A 20,802-nucleotide genomic window follows, 5' to 3' on the forward strand; every position below is an offset into this window, starting at 1 on the left:
ATCCATTCAAAATTGCTTACCAGGATTTTGTTTATTCTCTCTCAGATTAATCTTGTTCATATCTAACAAGAAGGCCCCATCCCAAAAAGTTAATTTCCTTTGTAATCACATGTCCCATAAGTCAAAACTGCCCTTTTCAAAGCTGAATAAAAACAAAAACAACAACTTTTTGTGATTTTGAAAGTAAACATACACCACTAATATTTTACTGCTGTAACAACCTTTTTCTCTTCCTTGCAGTAAAATTAACTACAATGCCGTCTTGTGACCCTAGCTTGTTTGGTTAGGGCACTTCCTTGGAAGTTTCTCCTGCTCTTTCTGGTCCTCAATTTAGATTTTCAAGATTCTGCTTTAGTGGCTTCTATTTGCCAATTCGCTGCAGGATCTGATAAAAAACAATGATCATTAATAAGCAAGAACAGTAACAAGGGTAAGTGAGAAAAAAAAAATCTAAGTTATTATTTATCATAGTCCTAGTCTTTAACAACCACTAAGCAAAGTAACCATGGTTTTCAGAAGCATACAAAAACATCCAACTGTACCATTATCACCCTCTCTTCCACTCAATCAGATATGCACATGATCAGGCCTCACAATTTGCCTTTAAATTGGTCCACCTCTCTTCTCTTTATCATTGTGATTCACTCAAACCAAACTACACTCTGCAGAAGTTTTCTTCATTTTCAACCTTGCAATGGCTTCCAACAAGCTTATTGCCACCATCTTGGTGCTTTCTCTCCTTGCCTACTCCACATCAACCTATGCATGTGGCACATGCCATCCCAAATCTCCTCCTCCTCCTCCTCCTCCTCCGTCCGGGAAGTGCCCTAAGGACACACTGAAGCTAGGGGCTTGTGCTGACATTCTAGGACTTGTTAATGTTGTTGTTGGCTCGCCTGTCTCTAGCAAGTGTTGTTCATTGCTTGAGGGTTTGGCTGATCTAGAGGCTGCACTTTGCCTCTGCACTGCCATCAAAGCCAATCTGCTTGGAATCAACTTGAATATCCCTATCACACTCAGTGTGCTCCTCAGTGCATGCCAGAAAAATGTTCCTTCTGGCTTCCAATGTCCATAGAATTCATCATGCTAGGTTCATCTCATCACTTGTGTCCTCAAATTCCTGTCTTCTTACAGTTCTTCTTTTTGTGCAATGTGTGATTTTAATAATTTGGCAAACACATGTTTGTCTTAGTAAGTAACCTTTGATCTTTGTTGGTATATTTGGGGAACTTTGGTTGTTTTTCGGGTATGTTGGAGGTAGAGAGGGGTTTGATTTGTTAAACCAGATCTTAATGACCAATATGCACAATTTATTTGTACTTCACAATCGATCAAGTGTGTATTATCAATTTATGTAAGTGCAGCAGTATTGTCTATTATTTTTCTCTAAATTCCTGTTATTATTCCTCATATTTCTTCTTACAAGAGAAATCAAATCACTTTTGCTAAATCATTTAAAAAGTATAATATTTTGTTATAAATATATTCCTAACAAAAATTATGTTATTTTTTTAACTTAGGCTAATGATTAGCCAAACAGTTCTGCACTTTTTTTCTCCTGTCTGCTGAAAAGAGTAGTGCTTTCATGCAGCAGGATTCTTTCCAGATGTTGACAATTTTTGTTTAATTTTTTTTCTCTAGAAGCATCTTAGTACGTCAAACTACGTGCCCAAAATATTGAGAAAAACACATAAAACTTTATTTCCAAAATTATGTTGGAAAACATGAATATATCTCTCCAACATTTTTTTTATCATCATAATTTTGACACCAAATAGAGGAAATATAAGGAGAGAAATATGTGATCAAATAAATATACGTGGGGGCGAACTAAAATGGATTATGAACAAGTATTCTTAAATAATGAACAAGTATATTCATACCTTGTAAAAGAGATAGTAAACTATGATCAAGAACTCGAATTTTGGTAATATTATTTTGGGTATGAAATAGATTACAATGGCATGGTGAATATTATTTTGTTTGTTTTATAAAGGTTTTTAATATCCACCATAAATAATCCATAGGTTAAAAAAATAGTGTACATAATAATTTAGTTTGACTTGTAGAAATTCAATCTTGAAAATAAATGAATTGGACCAACAAAATAAATGTGTCAGCATAATGGTTGGTTTACACAGTCCTGTGGATTGGTGATTTGGCACGTGAATCTAAGAAAATAAAAGCTAAATAAATAAACGAATTATAAAAGAAATATAAAAAAATAAAAAAGACAATTAACATATGTCAAATAGCTAGTCTGTCCAATTATCACCAGATATTAAATATAATTATTGGAATTAATTATTCTTCAATTTGGTTTTATATGTGATTTTAAAATATGAAAAATTATATTTGTGTAAATATTTATTTAAATTAATATTAAAATAAAATTGTAATTATTGAAAGTAAATGAAATGCAGAGAGTAGAAAATTTAATTAATCCCTCAATTTCATTTTATATTTGATTTTAAAATAAGAAAAAATATATTTGTGTAAATATTTATTTAAATTAATATTAAAATAAAATTTTAATTATTGAAAGTAAATGAAATGCAGAGAATATAAAATTTAATTAAATTTAAGTATCTAATAAAAATATAAAATAAAAATTACAAAATTATTAAATTATTAAATTCTACGTGAAGAAAGAAGATAATATCATGTTTCTATTTTTTAATTATATTATCACTAATCAAATCCACCGAGTTGATAAAATATATAGATATAAATATGCTTATTATCTTTTTTTAATAATTTTTATCAAAATAAATATTTCAATTATCTTAAGGAATTTAAACATAATAGTTTTGTATATAAATATATACATATTTATATAACTAGTTATCTAACTCTGGAGTTCTTTCACTTGCATGTTTCCGTATAACACAATTATAACGAGTGAAAATACAATTATAAAAAGAAAATGATAAACTAGCATATTTTGATAGATATCATTTCTGAAAAAACACATAAAAATCTTCTCTCTGTTCATAACACATTCAACAACTACACAAACTCATTAAAAAAAAATATTAATCACAATTAATAATATGTTTAACTTTTCAAAGATTAGTGCAATAAATAGACTCAAAGAATTTGTATATTTCATATTATCTCTTAGTAGATTATAGCCTAAGACGTAACTCACATCTAAGGATAAAGACATTCTCATATGACAAGGATAAATTATTCTTTTATATGTCACGACCATTTTTCATATTACTCCTTCAAATTAGAGAAATATTTATCAACTTTCACCACCTAAATATCTTTCTTTATATGATTTTGATAATTATTAAAGTTAAGATAATCTCATTCAAAATCACTACATAACATGTGTGTGTGATCGAATATAGTGTGACATCATGTATTATCTCATATGTGACCAAGACTATCTTGGACAATGTAGTGTGTCATTGTGTATTGTACCATATGTGATCGAGAGTATCTCAAACAATATAGTGTGACATCATATTACACATGTTGTTGGTAGAGTCAATAAACTTTTGTCAAATTTAGGTAGATAACATTAGAATGTTATGAAATGAATTTTCAGGTATCTTTGTGGTACTAGTGGTTTGAGGCTTTGTTTTCGAGGTGATAAGCCTACTTTGGTGGATTACTCATAATTAAATATGGTTAGAGACATTGATTCCAAAAAGTTCACTTTAGGATATTTTGTTTAATTTACAGGGGCAATCTTGGCTTGACGATCAAAGTTGCAAAAGTATGTAGCATTGTGTACTACTGAGGCATAATTCATAGCACTTACTGAAGCTTGTAAGGAGTTGTTATAGGTGAAGAAATTCTTGCATGAGCTTGGTTTTGTGCAAGGTAAATACTTGTTGTATTGTGATAGTCAAAGTGTTATCCATCTTGGTATCCAAATTTTTATTCTAAATCCAAACATATTGATGTGAGGTATCATTGGATACATGATGTTTTAGATGCTAAGTTGTTGGAGTTAGCTAAAGTTCATATAAATGATAATGTTTCTGATATGATGACCAATGCATTGTCAAGAGGAAAGTTTGAAGCTAGTTGTGAGATCGTCGGTTTGACAAATATCTCCACATAGTAGTAAGGGAGAGATTTGCTGGATTGTTGGACTCCTTTCCTATATGGAGAATAGACTCAAACAATGTGGACCATTATGTCTCACTTTATTTTAGTAGAGAGGTGTTAGATTAGTATGACACATGAGAGTCATTTAAAGAGAGAGAAAAGTCAAGTGAGAGAGAAAGGAAGAAAGAAAGTTTTTCCTGCATAACACAAAGTTTGCAGTGATATTTCATTGTTGTGAAGTCGTTCACCATTGGATCGGGATGATTTTTTGATAGTGAGTTCTAAACATATGGTTCTTCATTCTTACCGTTCGATCGTCAATAAGAGGTCTAGTTTAATGTAGTATGTATAATGACAATATTTATTATTTTAGGAACAGTGATAACTTACAATTTTTTCAGAAATCTCTCGTGCAGTGTCGGAAGAGTAGGTGCCCGATGGTCGCATACGGGCCAACTTCCATTTCTCATGTCTAGACGGTGGAGAAGGAGGCTGAGGAGGGCTACCACCCTGAGATGGTGGTATAGCATCTGCCTTTTGCTTGAGGATTTTCTCCTCAAGCTTCCTATACCCACCACGAGATAATAGGTGGGGGTTTTTGTTCTGAGCACTTGTTCCTTGTGCTTTGCTTCTAATTGCCTGTCACATACACATTAATTAATTAGTTCATATGATATATATTTGTTAATGAGGAATTGAATAATATGAACTACACTAACCTGCCATTCCTCTGACATCCGACTCTCTTTAAAAAGCCGCCAAGTCTCCTCATCAATGGACTTATATGAACTACATGGACTTTTATGTTTAAGGTGTCCAAAGATGTACCTTGATGTCAACTTGCTTTTAAAGTTTCTGAAATTTTCTGCAACAGTTGACAAACACTTATTTCTAAGTGTTGGGACATTTGGAATGTCAAATGTCATCTGAAAAAAACATAATAAAGTTGTATTAGTACAAAATTATCAATATAAACAAATTTTAATTCAAATGCTATTAACTAACTTACTAATATATCTTGCCAAATAATGTTCCGATCACCCTCGGACACATGATCAAAAGATGGAATGAGAATGCTAATCTTATCACGTGCCACTACTCCAAGGTATGATCGGAAGTCATCTGCATGGGGGCCAGTTGCCACACCCGTGGTGACATTCACATTCACCGGAGTTCTTTCACCACTATTTTTCCTGATTAATAGTTGTTTCATCCTAGTGGGTCCTCTAGTGGATCTGGTTGGGGGAGCCTCATCCCCTGAAGAATGTGGATGATCAGCCATATATCTGTCAAAATAAATAACAACATTAAATTTTCTTTCAAGACTTATGTAATATCATATAAATTAACAAAACATGTAATAGTAATCATAGGAAATGTATAAAAGGAAAACTTATGTTATATTAATAAAATACTTATACAGAAATTGAAAATTCATACATAAAGATATGGATTCATCATATGTATATTCCCTCATCATGATCTGACCGAATTGCATGTACATCATCGTCAACTACAGATTGGTCATCCAAATTTGTTGTAGTTTGAAATGAATGGTTGTCAGCAATATAAATATTAATCAGATTGTCTTCGTTAACTTCAATTTGTTTTTTGCCTTGAAGAGCAACATACCAATGGTCAGACGCAGGATCTTTGACATAAAAAACTTGAGATGCTTGATGTACCATGATAAACGGTTCGTCTCGGTAACCCACCTTGCGAAAATCAACCAGTGTCATACCCGAGTCATCTATTTTCACACCACTCTTATTGTCAAACCACTTACACTTGAACAATGGAACAAAAAACTTGGTGTAATCAACCTCCCATATCTCTTCTATTATACCATAATATCTCATTGATCCAAGTACAGGAGATTGATCTTTTGATGTGGAAAATTGAAGTGACTCAGCTTCTAAACTGACTCCACTATTTTGTACTGTGCTTTTATCATCCAAAGTCTTCGTATAGAATGTGCAATTATTGACTTCATAACCTGTACAACACACGACATCAAACTTCAAACCATTTGCAAGCCACAATAAAGTTTCAGAAGAATGTGGCTCTTTGTCAATTTCAGATTTGAACCAAGACATAAATGTTTTGTTATGCTCCATCAATTGCCATTTCTCTGATTGTCTTGGATTTTTATTCTTAACAATGGCTTTGTGTGCTTCCAAAAAAGGGATCACCTCATCTGTGTTGTTCAATATATAAAGATGCGCTTGCAACAATTCTTCGCGATCTTTTGTCACCACATTGACACCTCGGATGCTTTTACTTGTAGAAAATTTATTCAACCATGCTGTGCGAGGAACTCCTATTGGATTCGTTGATGTCATGTAATCTGAACAAAACTCGATACTTTCTTCAGCAATATACCTTTCAATCATCGAACCTTCAGGACGATATGGATTTTTAACGTACCCTTTCAAAATCTTCATATAACGCTCAATAGGATACATCCATCTTAAGTATACCGGTCCACACAACTTGATTTCTCTAACCAAATGAACAAGTAAATGTACCATGATGTCAAAAAAAGATAGAGGGAAAAACATCTCTAGTTGACACAAGATGATAACAATCTCGCCTTGAAGTTCATCTAACTTTGTAGGATCGATGGCTTTACTACATATTGACGAGAAAAATGAACACAACCTGTTTATGGTGTGCCTAACATTTTTGGGCAAAATTCCACGAATAGCCACCGGTAACAACTGTTGCATTAAGACGTGACAATCGTGAGACTTCATGCCAACAAGCTTTAAGTCCTGCATTGACACTAAACTCTTCATATTTGAAGAGTATCCTTGTGGTACTTTGATACTCTTTAAACATACACAAAAACTTATCTTCTCTTGTCTAGACATTGTGTAACATGCAGGGGGCAAATAAGTACGTTTACCAATCTCCTTGGGTGTCAACTCTTCTCGGATATTCATGTCAACCAAATCCAAACGAGCATTCACTCCATCTTTTGTCTTTCCCTGAATGTTGAGTAATGTACCAATCAAGCTATCACACACATTCTTTTCTACATGCATCACATCTATGCAATGTCGAACATCTAACTTTGACCAATATGGAAGATCAAAGAATATTGATTTCTTCTTCCAAGGGGTCGTTACAGATGACTTCTTCGATGTTTTCCCAAATACATGATGTATTTTATTAACTTTTTCAAGAACTTCAAGGCCAGTAAATGGATTTGGTGCTTCGTCCCTCTCTTGATCTCCATTGAATGCTTTTTTTAACCTTCGATATGGATGATTACGTTTTAGAAATCTCCGATGACGCAGATACACCGTCTTTCTTCCATGTTTCAATTGATGAGCTGCAGTGTTTTCTTCACATATAGGACACGCTTTATGACCCTTGACACTGTATCCTGACAAATTACCATAAGCAGGAAAGTCATTAATGGTGCAAAATAACATTGCACGCATCATAAAAGTCTCTGAAGCGAATGCATCAAATATTTCAACCCCATCAACCCACAAAACCTTCAAGTCTTCAACTAGTGGGCTTAGATAAACATCTATGTCATTTCCAGGCTGCTTTGGACCAGATATCATCATAGACAACATCATGTACTTCCTCTTCATGCACAATGCAGGAGATAAGTTGTAAATTATCAATATAACTGGCCAACAACTGTGATTGGTACTCAGATTACCAAATGGGTTCATTCCATCAGTGGCTAAACCAAGCCTAAGATTTCTACACTCTTTACCAAATTCGGGGAATTGTCGATCAATATTTTTCCATTGCTTTGAATCAGCTGGATGACGAAGCAGCCCGTCAATTTTTCTCTCATCTGCATGCCATCTAAGATTTTTAGCATCTTTGGGATTCGCAAACAAACGCTTAAGTCTGGGCACTATTGGAAGGTACCAAACTACTTTCAAAGCAGATCCATTTTTTTCTATCTCACCATTATCTTCACTATTGTTTTTTGACTTGTATCGTGATAAGCCACATTTTGGACACTTTGTCAAAAATTCAAACTCTTTCCTATACAAAATGCAGTCATTGGGACAAACATGTATCCTTTTATACTCCATACCCATTGGACAAAGAATTTTCTTCGCATCATAATTACGAGTGGGCAGTGTATTTCCATCTGGCAACATTTCATTCAACAACGTCAACAGTTCTGTAAAACTCTTATCAGTCCATCCATTGCTCGCCTTCAAATTCATGAGCCTTAACACCGCTGATAAACGTGTGAACTTAGTTGAACCGACATACAAAGGAATTTTCACATCAGTCGACATCGTCTCATACACATGAGCTTTGGAAAAATTTTCTGCTCCAACATCGCGGATCATGTCCTCCAATTTGTCTTCATCCGGTCGATCTTCTTCCATGGTGGAATCAGTAACATTTACACTTTGAGAGTCAGTGGGAAAATGCATTTCTTCGCCGTGCCAGATCCATGTTGTATAGCATCTTAGAAAACCATCACATATAAGATGTTCTCTAATTTGAGTTGCGTTCAACTTTCTCCCATTCAAACAGTTCACACAAGGACATCTAAACTTCACTTCATCATCACTTCTCCCCTCATTACGTTGCGCAAATTGTATAAATTCCTCTACACCTCTCTCGTACTCAGCACTAATACGTGGTAAATTAATCCAATTTCGATCCATATTCCTAAATATTACATAAAAAGATAAGCTACTAAAAATCAAACTTGCAATTTCATACAAATCATTGAAACTTAGTGAATAATATTTTAAGGTTTATAAATAATACAAGAACTACAACACACATTACCAAAACTATAGCAAAAACCATACCATACATTACCAAAACTATAGCAATTTCATGCATTATCAAAATTAAAGCAAAAATTATACCATACATTACCAAAACTATAGAAACTCCATACATTACCAAAACTATAGCATTATGCAAAAACTAATGAAGAAATCACGTTAAGAATGCAAAAGGGCATAAATACCTGGAAGAGGAACGGCGAAAATGCTTGGTGCAAAGAAAACGAAATCGCAGCCGAGAGGGAATGATGCGTTTCAAACGATTTTCATCGGCTAAAACTGTTTTTTCTCGTCAAAAATGAATAATGACCGAACAATATCAAGTTTAAACGGTGAAAAATGAGGAAACGGAGATGAACGGAGTCGGAGGGAGAAGAAAAACGCGAAACAGAGACGGGCACGCGAGGAAGACGACACTGTTCCAAGCTATAATGCAATACAAGCTTACCATTGTGATCATTGTGAGGTCAATAGGGCCCTGAGGTTAATGTTTAGAATGGAAAAAGATAAATGTCTTCCTGATCGCCATACATATAACATGGTCCTCAAATTGTTGATCAGGATAGGGAGGTTTGATAGGGTAGCTGAAGTTTGGGAGAACATGGTGGACAAAATTTTTTTTCCATCTGTCTCAACATATTCTGTCTTGATTCATGGTTTTTGTAAGAAGAAAGGAAAACTAGAGGAGGCATGTAAGTATTTTGAAATGATGATTGATGAAGGAATACCACCTTATGTTACTACTGTTGAGCTACTGAGGAATCGACTCTTGGGTTTAGGGCTTTTAGATCACATTGGAATACTGGTTGATAAAATGAGGCAGAGCACTTCCCATGCAATTCAAGAATTGGCAAATGTTATGATTGGTAATAGAGTAGCTCATAATACTTTGAGATGTGATGAGACAGATATAGAAAGTGACTGAGGAAGTGGCTATTTGTTTCTCATACTACTTTCTCCTTATTCTATTTTGATGAATATGTCGAGGAAACCATTTCATTGCTGCAGAGCACATAATGGAGATGTTAAATCTGTGGGCAACCGCGGTATATACCTCGAAATATTTCAAATATATATTAAATTAATTTCAGATAGGAGAATATGTCGCGGTTGCTCGTAGAACCGTGGCATATACCCCTGTAACGTGCTGAACACAACTGTCTCCCCAACTGCCTTTTGGGGAATTTCAGTAGATGACAGGGGTATATGCCGCGGTTGCTCTGCGAAACCGCGGCATATACCCCCTGTAACTTCTGAAATTCTCTGACTGGCAGAGAAGTTGAGAAGTTACTGCGGTATATGTCGCGGTTCTCTGGACAACCGCGGCATATACCCTTGTAACTTTTGAAATTCTCTGACCCAGTCAGCACCTGCAATAAATTGGCAGGGGTATATGCCGCGGTTCTCTGGACAACCGCGGCATATACGCTTGTAACTTTTGAAATTCTCTGACCCAGTCAGCACCTGCAATAAATTGGCAGGGGTATATGCCGCGGTTCTCTGGACAACCGCGGCATATACGCTGTTATTTAATTTTTTATTCACACATGGCGTCAAAGGTAATGGTTGACTGGAGTATATGCCGCGGTTCGGAGCAGAACCGCGGCATATGTGTTCGATTTATTTACAAAACTGCCACCGCGCACCATTATGCTGCGGTTTCCATTGAACCGTGGCATAATGTGCGCTGTAAAAACCCAATTTTTTACTAGTGAAGAAAACAAAGAGGGAGTTTTTTTTAATATAAGAATGATAGTAATAATAATAATAATATAATTTATGATGTTTGGGTGGAAAAAAAATGTAAAGAAATTGTTTTCTCGCAGCCTCACTGAGCACTTCCCGCTTCTCCCTCTGTGAATTGCGGTTTCATTTGATGGTTTCAAACCCCCAAAAGTTACACACACAGAGACTAACATTTATTCAACACAAGCACCACTATAGTCAACCAAACCCATCCTCTTTGCTTTTCTGTTCAACTTCGGATCCGTACCGTAAGTTTTCTTTCTTCGTCTTCGCCGGCTGCGATGTGCGATTCCTTCATTTACCTGCTTCTTCTGTCATTTCGTTTTTCTATCATTAATTAGTTACTCTTCAATTGGTTAGGATATGGATATGGACATGGATTGTCGGGGAAGGATTATTCCCTCCGATTTCCTTTTTTTTTTTTTTTTGTACATCACAAATAAGTAAATCGTGTGTTGCTGCTCTGTGTGATCTCGTGATGTGTCGAATTTTTTTCTCACTGCATCTTTGTAATTTTTTTAATCTCTGCTCTGGTTTAAAACTAGAACAATACCTATTTGTATAGCATTATTGTATTGGTGTGGTGTGGTGGTGGGTGGAGCTGCCATGGGAGTGAAATTGAGAGGTAAATTAGGGTTTTAAAATATGTTAAAAGAATTTTAAAATGTAAAAAATAAAAAAGTTAAAACAGAAAGATAATTTTGAAAATAAGATTGATTGGTGAGGTGGAGGAAACAAGGATGGTGGTGAAGGAAGCAACTCGCTTATTTTACCAATGGTCATTCATGTGAAACACCAAAACTGTAACAATGCCATGCTAATTCTATTCTTTTCAATTTATGCTTTCAGGTTAGTTACCATTTGACTATAATTTCCATTTTGGCCTTTGATAATTCTTTAGGGTTTCGAATGAATTCGGTTTTTCTGCAAGAGGATAGTAAGCAATATTGGGCTTTTCATATGGAGAAATTGCTCTGTTGCTTGGAGCCACTGCTGCTCTGATTCTTACATCTGTTTATCATATAGAGGAATATTTTCCCACTGGCTGTTCTTGCATATGAATTTGTTTTTTTGTCTAAACAGGGAAGAGTGCAAATTGTGCTTGCCATGGCCTTGTGCACGCACATCCATGATGACTTTCACAGAAGCCCAGATTTTGAGCAATGAAAAATGTTGGAGTGAAGGTGCTTTAACGAAGTTGAATCCTTCCCGGTGCTGGAATTGATATGACATTGTCCCATATGGCTTTTCAGTCATTTTTTTCAAAGTATAAAACCTTACCCTCTTTCTTTTGCACCCTTGTCCAACACAAACCCAATTACCACATTCATTCTTTCCCAAACCCTCAAGTCTTAGGGCCATCATTACCAGACCTTGTCAATGAGATATCACGTGTACTCAGTGACCATCGATACCCTCACCATGATCTAGAACTCTCTCTCAAGCCATTTTCTCCACAAATATCCACTAATTTGGTCGAATAGGTCTTGAAAAGGTGCAAGAATCTTGGCTTCTCAGCCCATACATTCTTTCTTTGGGCTAAATCAATTCCAGGTTTTCAGCACAATGATGTGAGCTTCCACATTTTGGTGGAGATATTAGGAAGTTGCAAACAGTTTGCCATACTATGGGATTTTCTCACAGAAATGAGAGACTCTCGTTCATATGTAATCAACGGTGAGATTTTCTGGCTCATCTTCAAGGCATATAGCCGGGCTAATTTACCAGATGGTGCAATTCGGTCTTTCAATAGAATGGATGAGTTTGGAGTTATGCCAACTGTTCATGATTTGGATAAGTTGTTGTACTTTTTATGCAAAAGGAAGCATCTCCAGCAGGCTCAACAATTTTTTGACAAAGCTAAGAATCGTTTCTCTTTATCTACTAAAACTTACAGCATTTTGTTAAGTGGATGGGGTGAGATTGGTGATTCAGATAAAGCCCGCGAACTGTTTCAAACAATGCTTGAACAAGGATGTCTAGTGGATTTGCTTGTGTATAACAATTTGTTGGGCGCTCTTTGCAAAGGTGGTTGTGTGGATGAAGCTAAGAATGTTTTTCACGATATGTTGTCAAAAAGAGTTGAGCCAGATGCTTTTACTTATTCAATATTTATTCATTCGTATTGCAGTGCAAATGATGTGCAATCAGCTTTCAGGGTTCTTGATAAAATGAGAAGGTACAACCTTTTGCCTAACGTTTTTACATACAATTGTATTATAAAACGACTATGTAAGAATGAACTTGTGGAAGAAGCTTATCAATTGTTGGATGAAATGATTTCAAGAGGAGTTAAACCAGATATTTGAAGCTATAATGCAATACAAGCTTACCATTGTGATCATTGTGAGGTCAATAGGGCCCTGAGGTTAATGTTTAGAATGGAAAAAGATAAATGTCTTCCTGATCGCCATACATATAACATGGTCCTCAAATTGTTGATCAGGATAGGGAGGTTTGATAGGGTAGCTGAAGTTTGGGAGAACATGGTGGACAAAAAAATTTTTCCATCTGTCTCAACATATTTTGTCTTGATTCATGGTTTTTGTAAGAAGAAAGGAAAACTAGAGGAGGCATGTAAGTATTTTGAAATGATGATTGATGAAGGAATACCACCTTATGTTACTACTGTTGAGCTACTGAGGAATCGACTCTTGGGTTTAGGGCTTTTAGATCACATTGGAATACTGGTTGATAAAATGAGGCAGAGCACTTCCCATGCAATTCAAGAATTGGCAAATGTTATGATTGGTAATAGAGCAGCTCATAATACTTTGAGATGTGATGAGACAGATATAGAAAGTGACTGAGGAAGTGGCTATTTGTTTCTCATACTACTTTCTCCTTATTCTATTTTGATGAATATGTCGAGGAAACCATTTCATTGCTGCAGAGCACATAATGGAGATGTTAAATCTGTGGGCTATGGTTAACTGACGCATTTTGAGGTTCTAATTGTTACTATAATCCTTCAATGTAGCTTGTATGATGCAAGTTAATCTAAATTTTAACCCTTGGAAATTTTACATGAAACACCTTAGTTTCTGTATCATGAAGAAATGATTGCCAGCTCAGTTCATTCATTACGGCAGAGATTATGAATTTTATACCTTTTGTCATTATGGGTGTGGCTGAGATTTAGCATTATGCAACTTCTTTTCGGGCATGTGAATTTTGTAAACTTTTCATTTCTCATAATGTTATGGATGAGAAGTTGCTCCCGCATTTGGATGCTACCAAACTGGTCCTGATATTTGTATAAAATAGGCATCAAAAGAATAAGAGGAAAGTTAAAAGCGTGTGTAGCTGATCAAATGGAAGGGGAACAAACATGCATTAAGAGTTACGATACTCTACTGCATGGGATATGATTGAAGAAAATTATTACTATAACTTGGGATATACCTCCTCTTCCTCCTAAGGTTTTTTATTTCTTTCTTCTCTGCATGATTTGTTTCCCTTGCATTTTAACACGGAATTCATGAATGATCCTTACCTTCTTTGCATAAGTGGACTTGTGTGTTCGTAATTCAATGCTATGTGAATTGATTAATATGTGGACGAATGATAAAGCTTGGTGGATTTCAACGGTAAGCCTTTTTTGTTCTAAAAAATGAATTAAATTAAATTGAGGTTAGTCATATTGAAACAGGTACACTGTCTAGATTTATAAATACAATGAGGTTAGGCAATGGAAACATTTTGCTTGAGTTTTGAAATGTTAATTTGTGAGGGGTTGCAGTTGCATCTTCTTCCTACTACCCAGGAGGTTGAAAATGACGAAATATAGTGGTTCCACATCATGCTTATCTATCTGTATTTTATAGGAGATAACTTGCAATGAATCACTACTGGAGGCCTGCTGATAAAGACAGTCCCTATACTTTTGCTATTGACGAAAATTTAACTCTTATATAATGATAATTCATCATCATTTGAAGTTTATCGGGTCCAGTGTACGCCCTCCCCTGTTTACTCGCGCTTAAAATGGTTGCATTGCATATGAATATAAATGGTTGTTTCCAACAATTGAATGTGTTAGTTTGGATTAGTTTGTCTGACATGTTTGCATAGCTGCATTAGTTACATGCTTATTTTATGAATGCAATTCTTCTTAAAATTGTTATCTGTCGCAACCGGGATCGCGACGAGACGACGATCCGTGGAAAAATAAACGGTTTTGAAAAAAAAGAGATTTTGGAGTCGCCACCATAATTTATTCTGGAAAACTACGGAAAAACCATAAATGATAAAGCATGGTCTGCGAAAATGAGATTCTTGGTTCGGGAGTCGGTTACGTGTAGGGAAGGTATTAGCACCCTACAACGCCTGCCCTAAAGCAGTACCTTTAATTAAATACGCGAATATGATGTGGTTTTCAAAATGTTTAATTATCCCCTAAAATAAAACTCTAAAGAAACAAAATGTACTTTTTTAGTTTTTTGGGCCCGACACGGATTGACCTTGCTCCTACGTATTCTCATTCAGAATGAGAAATCAGGGTTCCGTAGTTCTTTTTGGAAATTGTTTGAAAAGTTTGTTTAAGGAATTGTTTGAGAATTTGAGAATTTTGATTATGGATAAATTTGAATTTTTGGGAGAGTGAACCTGACAAGGACTGGCCTTGCTCCTACGTATCTCCACTTTTGATGGAGAATCAAGGATCACGTAGTTCTGGCTAGCAAGACTGTTTGTTGTTTGAAAATATGATGTTTTTGGTTTTTGAAGATTTTATATTTTTTGGTATTTTTATAAAACAAGCATAAAAGGTTTTTAGCACAAGGACGATGCGTGCGATCACACATGTGCCTAAACATATTTTTTTGTAATTTTATTTAAGAAAGAGGAAAGGTTTTTAGCACAAGGACGATGCGTGCGATCACACATGTGCCTAAACCTTTAAAACATATTTTTTTGTAATTTTTTAATTTAACTTTTAATTTTGTATTTTTCTTTTTGTCTTTTATTTTATTTTTATTTCTTTTTATTTTTTTATGAACAAATCTGACAAAACATAAGATACAATATACGAGAGTTATCATACATAGCCACTGAAAATAAAACAATCCAGAAAAAAGTATTAAAGAGCATAAAAAAAACAACCAATAAGCATAAAAGTGTAGAGATAAAAAATCAGAGGTGTGGAAAGAATTGAAGCTCTTTGGTTTGGGCTTAAAACCTCTCTTTTTTATCTTTGTACCTGTCAGGGGTGTTATGATGAAATTTGGAGGTGCATCCCGAGATGTGTTAGGTCCAATTCCTTTTTTCTTTCTTGTGTTTTTTTATTTAATTGTTTGCACAGTGGGCTTAAGCCCCAAATGGAAAGGGGGTGTGAATATGAGTTGCGCCAAGGAGGCATCCCACGCTAGGCCCAAAGCCTCTTTTCGTTTCCACATCAGAAACCACTAGGGTCTCCTTCCCATCCAGCAATAGAGGAAACTTGGGGCCCCTTCTTCATCATCTGCGGCAGCCATCTGCCCCCCCGACGAGACCATCCCGCCGCACATCCCCGTAGCTGACCGAGAAAGTCGCCGGCGACGTCACTTATGGTGGAAGCACCGCCGGACACCGTAGAGTCTCCTTTTCTCTCGCGCTCGTTCTCCTTTGAAAATGGTAACCCAGGGAGGGGTTGGCCCTGCACACGCGTCGCCACCTCCTCCGCGCAGTCCGCCGCGAGTTGCCTCCACCGTCGGAATCGAGCCCTGGCTTCTCCCCTTCGCTCTCGTGTCTCTGTGCCACGCCGACGCTGCTTCTCGGTAGGGCCAACCTCCGCAAACCGCGAACGAAGGTCGCGCCAGTGATGCCGCTCTCTGCCGGGGTCGTCCCCGGTCTTGGCGTCAAGTCTCCTTTCTCGCTGTTTTCCTCTTCTCCCTCTGATCCAATGAAGGATGAATCGATGATGAGTAAGGAATGAACGTTCTGAGAATGAAAAGGTATCAATTTTGTCTGTGGACGGTGATGAAACCTAGGGGTGGAGGAGAATGAATGATGATTGATGTTGGATGTTGGTCGTGGTATCAGGTGTTGGTAATGAATGAAGTATGTGGTTGCTATGGAGGTTCGAAGAGGAGGATGAGGATGGTAGAACTGGTGTTTGGTTGTGCTGTGTTCATTATTAAGATGGCTGTGGCACTGGGTGAATATGGATGAAGATGATGACTGGGTGAGGATAGGTGGTGGCCGTGAGGTGTTGGTAGTGGCCGAGTATAAGGTGCTGCAAGTGTATTCTAGATGATGGTGATCATGTTGGCTGTGTGAATGATGATGAACTTCCAGTAGCCGTGGGTGTATTTAGGTTGTTGGGAATGGATGAAGATTGAAAGATTAGGTGATGAAGAATGGCAGTTTGAGGTTAGGCTATGGTCAGGATAAAGATGATGGATGTTGTTGGAGGTGAGGAATTGGGAGTGAAAGGGAAGTGTAGTTGGTATGGTTACGGGTGAGGGGCTGTTGGAGATGAAGGCTCCTCCAGAGTTTGGAGTTCGGCCACGGTATCCTCATCTCAGGTGTCTTCCCCCCCTTTTGATGGAGGCTAGTGCACTCCTTAAATTGGCAGAAGACTCAAAATTGTCGGCAAGCCTCATTGGATGAAACTGTCGGTAGCTTTGATTGGAGGATGAGGAGTGTCGGTAGCTGTGATTGGAGGGCTGCAGAAATTATTGGGTTGGTGACAGATTCTGGGAATAATTGGTGGGGAATAATTAGAGGGTTGGTGAAGTGGGGGAAGGTAGAAGTGGACCGTTGGAAGATTGTGCGAATCATTACAGGGGCCCAGGAACGACGGGTGATCAAGACGAGCGGTAGAAAATGGGAATGATGGACGAGCGGTAGATGAGGGGAAATCATGGACGAGCGGTAGGGGGGAGTGAGAGGGACGAGCGGTAGAAGAGACGAAGTGATTAGGACGAGCGGCAGAAACGGTAGGAGTTGGACGAGCGGCATAAGACAGGAATGATTAGGACGAGCGGTAGAAGAATGGAAGGGAGGGTCAGGACGAGCGGTAGAAGACTGGAATTAGCTGGGCGAACGGTAGAAAGGGGAAGTGATGGACGAGCGGTAGGAAGGAAAATGATGGACGAGAGGTAGGGGGAATGATTAGGACGAACACCTCACCACACTCTTTGCCGAAAGCTATTTGTTTCCTGGCCGAACGCTTAAAACCGAACACTGGACGAAATTAAGCAAGAGTACGAACGCTAAAGACAACCGTCATTGAGACCGAGCGTTCAAATGAAGGACTGAGCGTTCGAGTGAAGACCGAACGCTCATTAAACAATATAAACCGAACGCTCACTAACACATTACATGACCGAACGTTGACATAAAATGACCGAACGTTGACATAAAATGACCGAACGTTCACTAACATAAAACATAATCGAACGTTCACTAACACATAACATGACCGAACGTTCACTAACACAACATGACCGAACGGTCGAGGCTGAGGGTTGCCGAACATCATTGAGATATGGAGAGATACACGCACGGTTAAGGACGAACGGTTTCTCAGTGTAGAGGACGGACGGTCCGGCAGGCTAGACGAACGTTTGCACTTGGAGTAGTCGTATGGCTCGGTTGCTAGTGGATGACCGAGCGGTTGAAGTTGAGAATTGACGAACGTCAACGAAAACGAACGGTCGAACGGTTGAGAACGAGCGGCAAAACGCAGAAACGCCTAAAGCTAAAGAAATGCCGAACGTCACGAGATATGGAGATGAGAAGAGCATGGTGGAGGACGAACGACGCACAGGAGAGGACGAACGGTCGTAAAGCTACAGCAAGAGGCCGAACGCTCTTTTTGCTCTTTTTTTTTATTTTTATTTTTATTATTATTATTTTTTATTTTTTATTTATTTTTTTTTATTTTTATTTTTGTTTGTTTTTTTTATTTTTATTTATATTTTATTCTTGATGAAAAGAAATTTATTAGTCAATCCGGACGAAATTGGGTGTTGACATTATCTTTGTTGTTTTTGTAGACAGAGTTCTTAGTAAAATTGGTGAAGGGACATAATGATTGGTTTCTAATAGTTTTAATTCAATATTCTGCATTTTCTAGATCAATTACATCAATATGTATTCTTAGAGCATTGGCCTAAGGCTGTTGTCTAAAATTATGTAGGAGCTTTTGGTCAAGAATTGGAATGTTTTTCCAATGAAAAGAAAGAAATTGTGGCAAGTAAAACAGATTGCTAATAAATTAGTAACGTGAGGCTGCATGACCGAAATCCATGTCTTGCTGAGGCTTGCCAGATATGATGTTGATGGTTCACGTTTCTGGTTGTATTTTAGTATTGGTTATATGCTAAAAGAGATTGAGGTATAAGTTGGTTTCATTTTTTACAGATGTGTACAAATACGGAGTTGGGTTTACTATTGTTAACATATTTGTATTGTAAGTATTTATTGATATTTGTATTTGGATTAAATGACAAGAATGTCTATTCAATCATTCTTAAAATGGTTGGTTAAAAATATTTCTGGATGGATTTAAATGGTTTCAATAGGTATTTGAGAAATTTGAACCAAGATTATGCGATTTTCTCCACAAAAATAGTTGTCGTTCTTTTCCTATTAACTTTGTTAACCATGATTGTAACATCCCAAAATACAGTAATTACCATAAATCAGAATTAATTACAAATAACAGTAATCTAAACAGTCTTTATATGTACTAAACTGATGTCCAAGAGCCGAACGACTTCAGTACAAAAATAATGAGCTTAAAACGTATACAGAGGGAACTAGAACGAATGATTTAAGTACAAGATTACAGTAGATAAGGACGAACAGTTTTACAAAAAGATATAACCGAACGTCCATTCCAAAAACGATCGTCGTAAACTATAAGGAAAAGACGAGCGCACTACTGCTCCGCCTTCACTTCAACTTCAACCAAGTTTTCTTCTTCAATAACGTCCTCCAGGGTAGCCTCGCCTTCTGCTCACATCCACACAGATGATCATTGCAAGACAGGACGAACGTACATATACAGTATGACAACACAAGGAAAAACGAAAGGGTAAGCTTATAATATTTAATTCATACAATTAACACATACCCTTAACATTTCAATTCACACATACAACATGTAATTTAACATAGAATAACATAGAAATATATATATATATAAGACAGACCGTCCGGACTGTATGAACCATGTAGTTACAAGCGTCCTTGCACCCGAGTGGTGTAGTAACTGATCTAATCTCACAGCTGCCACTCGAGGTTAATCCGTTCTTACGTCGCCCATGTTAACTTATGGACTAAGGACCTCCTGCCGTTCCCACACATGACTACCCTCCTCTACATGAAGATGAGCATCACGGAACATCAGGATGGACAGCGAGTCTTAACTTATCCACGGTCATACTTTACCAAATTTAATATTTAACATATCTGAGACGTTCCTCCTTGAAACGCTCGTTCAAATTCCATAATCGTATAACCATTTAATATAGTGTTCAAACATCTTAACCTTTCATATTTATAACATTTTCATTCTATGTTCCACTCTCTTAAAAAGACGAACGTTTAACTTTCTGAAGGAATAGGACGAACGTTAAAACCAGATTTAGCAGAACCCTTTAACAATCAGAAAGACTCCAAAATAATAAAACAATTTCAGAATATTTTAAGTACCAAGAGGTAAGATTGACTCAACTTGGACGAAGATACATCAAGAGGAATACTTAATTACATTGGGAACTTTTTGTTTAAAATGGGACGACTGCCAGTCAATGACCGAACGCGCCAATATACAATTACTAGCCATTTAGGACGAGCGCTATTTACGTTCGTTAAGAAATCAATTATAAGGACGAGCGTTCAATCTAAGACCGAACGCTTCATTAATGCGAACGCTAGGTAAATGACCGAGCCCCAATCATGACGAACGCTTGGTATAAGACCGAGCGCTATTTAGGACGAACGCTTCGGTATAAGACCGAACGATATTTAGGACGAACGTTCAGTATAAGACCGAACGATATTTAGGACGAACGTTCAGTATAAGACCGAACGATATTTAGGACGAACGTTCAGTATAAGACCGAACGCTACTTAATGCAATATTATTAAATTTAAGGCGTACGACAACTCTATGTGGAGCCGAACGCTCAAACATAGTAATTCAAATAAAGACGCTCGTTCTCAAACCGAACCCTTCCCAAATGAAAGAATTCAACTCTAAGTCTTT

General features: G+C 36.9%; 1 protein-coding gene and 1 pseudogene across 1 annotated transcript; both read left to right on the forward strand.

The window, feature by feature from the left end:
* Positions 1-611: 611 nt before the first annotated feature.
* LOC108337147 (14 kDa proline-rich protein DC2.15) lies at positions 612-1,379 on the forward strand. Its single transcript, XM_017573608.2, has one exon. The coding sequence runs from the start codon at positions 695-697 to the stop codon at positions 1,073-1,075; it is 381 nt and encodes a 126-aa protein (XP_017429097.1). The 5' UTR covers positions 612-694; the 3' UTR covers positions 1,076-1,379.
* Positions 1,380-10,649: 9,270 nt separating this feature from the next.
* Positions 10,650-13,979, forward strand: LOC108336967 (pentatricopeptide repeat-containing protein At1g52640, mitochondrial-like; annotated as a pseudogene).
* The last annotated feature ends 6,823 nt before the right edge of the window (positions 13,980-20,802 follow it).

The sequence above is a fragment of the Vigna angularis genome, chromosome 7 (genome assembly GCF_016808095.1).
Source record: "Vigna angularis cultivar LongXiaoDou No.4 chromosome 7, ASM1680809v1, whole genome shotgun sequence".
Lineage (NCBI taxonomy): Eukaryota > Viridiplantae > Streptophyta > Magnoliopsida > Fabales > Fabaceae > Vigna > Vigna angularis.